At 56.5% G+C, this 1,972-nt stretch overlaps 1 protein-coding gene across 1 annotated transcript in view; it reads left to right on the forward strand.

Moving 5' to 3' along the window:
• The window catches only part of S100A11 (S100 calcium binding protein A11), a 2,394-nt gene extending 547 nt beyond the window's left edge, over positions 1-1,847 (forward strand). The window contains exons 2-3 of the mRNA XM_014957315.1: positions 1,171-1,308; positions 1,572-1,847. Of these exons, the coding sequence (XP_014812801.1) occupies positions 1,171-1,308; positions 1,572-1,724 (291 nt within the window). The 3' untranslated portion in view covers positions 1,725-1,847. The remainder of the gene's footprint in view (positions 1-1,170; positions 1,309-1,571) is intronic.
• The last annotated feature ends 125 nt before the right edge of the window (positions 1,848-1,972 follow it).

Consider the following 1,972-nt stretch of genomic DNA (forward strand, 5'->3'; position numbering starts at 1 on the left):
AAGCCCCACATTCCCCTCTCCCCCCCATCTCCCCCAGTCCATCCCAGCTCCCCCAGTCCATCCCAGCTCCGTCCCAGCCCGGAGGCTGCAGTTTGGGGAGCCAAACTCCGCTCGCATTTTTCCAGCGTGACTCAGAGTTTCTCCACCATCCGGAGAGGGCAGGGTTTGGGGGGAGGAAAAAGGGGGGGGGGGACACACACAACCCATCCCCATGGTTGCAGCAGCAAAAAGCTCTTCCCAGTCCAAGAACACTCCTCCAAACTGGGAGCTGCCAGTGGCCCCAGGGGATTTTCCATCCACCACTCCCCCCCCTCCTCCATGGTTCCTCTGGGTCCCTCCTGCACCAGGAGGCCCCGCCAAGGAAGTGGAGAAATTAAGACGGAAGAAAAAATGTAGTTGGACAGGTTTGGGCAGAGGAGAGGCCTGGGAGGGGAGGGGAGCCATTGCAGGAGGGGTCCGTCCCCCCCCGAACCCAAATTTCCTCCAGAAATAGCGGAGGTTCCTCCTTCTTTCTCAGCACTGGGTCCCCCCCCGAACCCAAATTTCCTCCAAAAATAGCGGAGGTTCCTCCTTCTTTCTCAGCACTGGGGAGGCCACACCTCGAGTGTTGTGTCCAGTTTTGGGCACCTCAATCCAAGAGAGATCTGGAGGTGCTGGAGCGAGTGCAGAGGAGGGCAACGAAGCTGGTGAGGGGGCTGGAGAATAAAATCTTATGAAGAGTGATTGAAAGAGGTGGAACTGTTTAGTTTGAGGAAGAGGAGGCTGAGGGGAGACCTCATCACTCTCTACAACTCCTTGAAAGGACACTGTAGAGAGGTTGGTGCTGGTCTCTTCTCACAGGTCATTAGTGACAGAACGAGAGGGAACGGCTTCAAGCTCCACCAGGGGAGGTTTAGATTGAACATTAGGAAGGAATTTTTCACCCAAAGAGTGGTCGGGCGTTGGAACAGGCTGCCCAGGGAGGGGGTGGAGTCCCCATCCCTGGCTGTGTTTAAGGGCCGTTTAGATGCAGTGCTGAGGGACATGGTGTAGGGGAGGACTTTGGAGAGTAGGGGAGATGGTTGGACTCCATGATCCCAAGAGTCTCTTCCAACCTAGACCATTCTATGATTCTATGATTCTTCGAGCCTCGAGGATGTTCTCCTGAACCTGCTCCTTCCTTCCCCGCAGCCCACGGAGACCGAGCGCTGCATCGAGTCCCTCTTGGCCGTTTTCCAGCGCTACGCGGGACGGGAAGGGGACAACACCACCCTCTCCAAAAGGGAGTTCCTGGCCTTCATGAACACCGAGCTGGCGGCTTTCACAAAGGTGAGCAAAACCCCAGGTTGGAAGAACCTCCCGTGGGACGCGCTTCAACACCCCTAAAGAGGGATTAGAGCCCCTGACCCCACAATCGCCGTGGGGTGGGCAATGGAAGGAGCTCACTCCAAGTAGAAGCCAGAGCGTGGCCCAACAAGAGTTGAGTACCTCATCCTGATGATGAAGGACCATCCTGGGGCTGGGAGGGTTCAAGGAGGGGCACCTGGGCCTCCAGGCAGCCATTGATTCCCAACCCCCTTGGCCTTTTGCAGAACCAGAAGGACCCGGCGGTGCTGGACAGGATGATGAAGAAACTGGATTTGAACAGCGACGGGCAGTTGGACTTCCCCGAGTTCCTCAACCTCATCGGGGGCATCGCCGTGGCCTGTCACGACACCCTGGTGGTTAAGCCCCCTGTGCCCTAGGCTGCTGGATCTCCTCCACCTTCACCACTGTGAACGTTCCTCCAAGATGACACACCAAAGCTGGAAGCGGTGTTGTCCCCACTCCTCGTTTTTATGTATAAAATAAAAGGTTTCAAACCCTGGCGTGAGGTTTGGGTTTATTTCAGCAGCAGGAGGGAGGAGAAAACCCCTGGAAACACCATCCAGAAGGGACCACCAAAGCGCGTGGGGTTGGAAGGCTTCCGAAAGGATGAAGACTTTGGCAGCAG

This window comes from Calidris pugnax, unplaced genomic scaffold, assembly GCF_001431845.1.
Source record: "Calidris pugnax isolate Ruff unplaced genomic scaffold, ASM143184v1 scaffold305, whole genome shotgun sequence".
Classification (NCBI taxonomy): domain Eukaryota; kingdom Metazoa; phylum Chordata; class Aves; order Charadriiformes; family Scolopacidae; genus Calidris; species Calidris pugnax.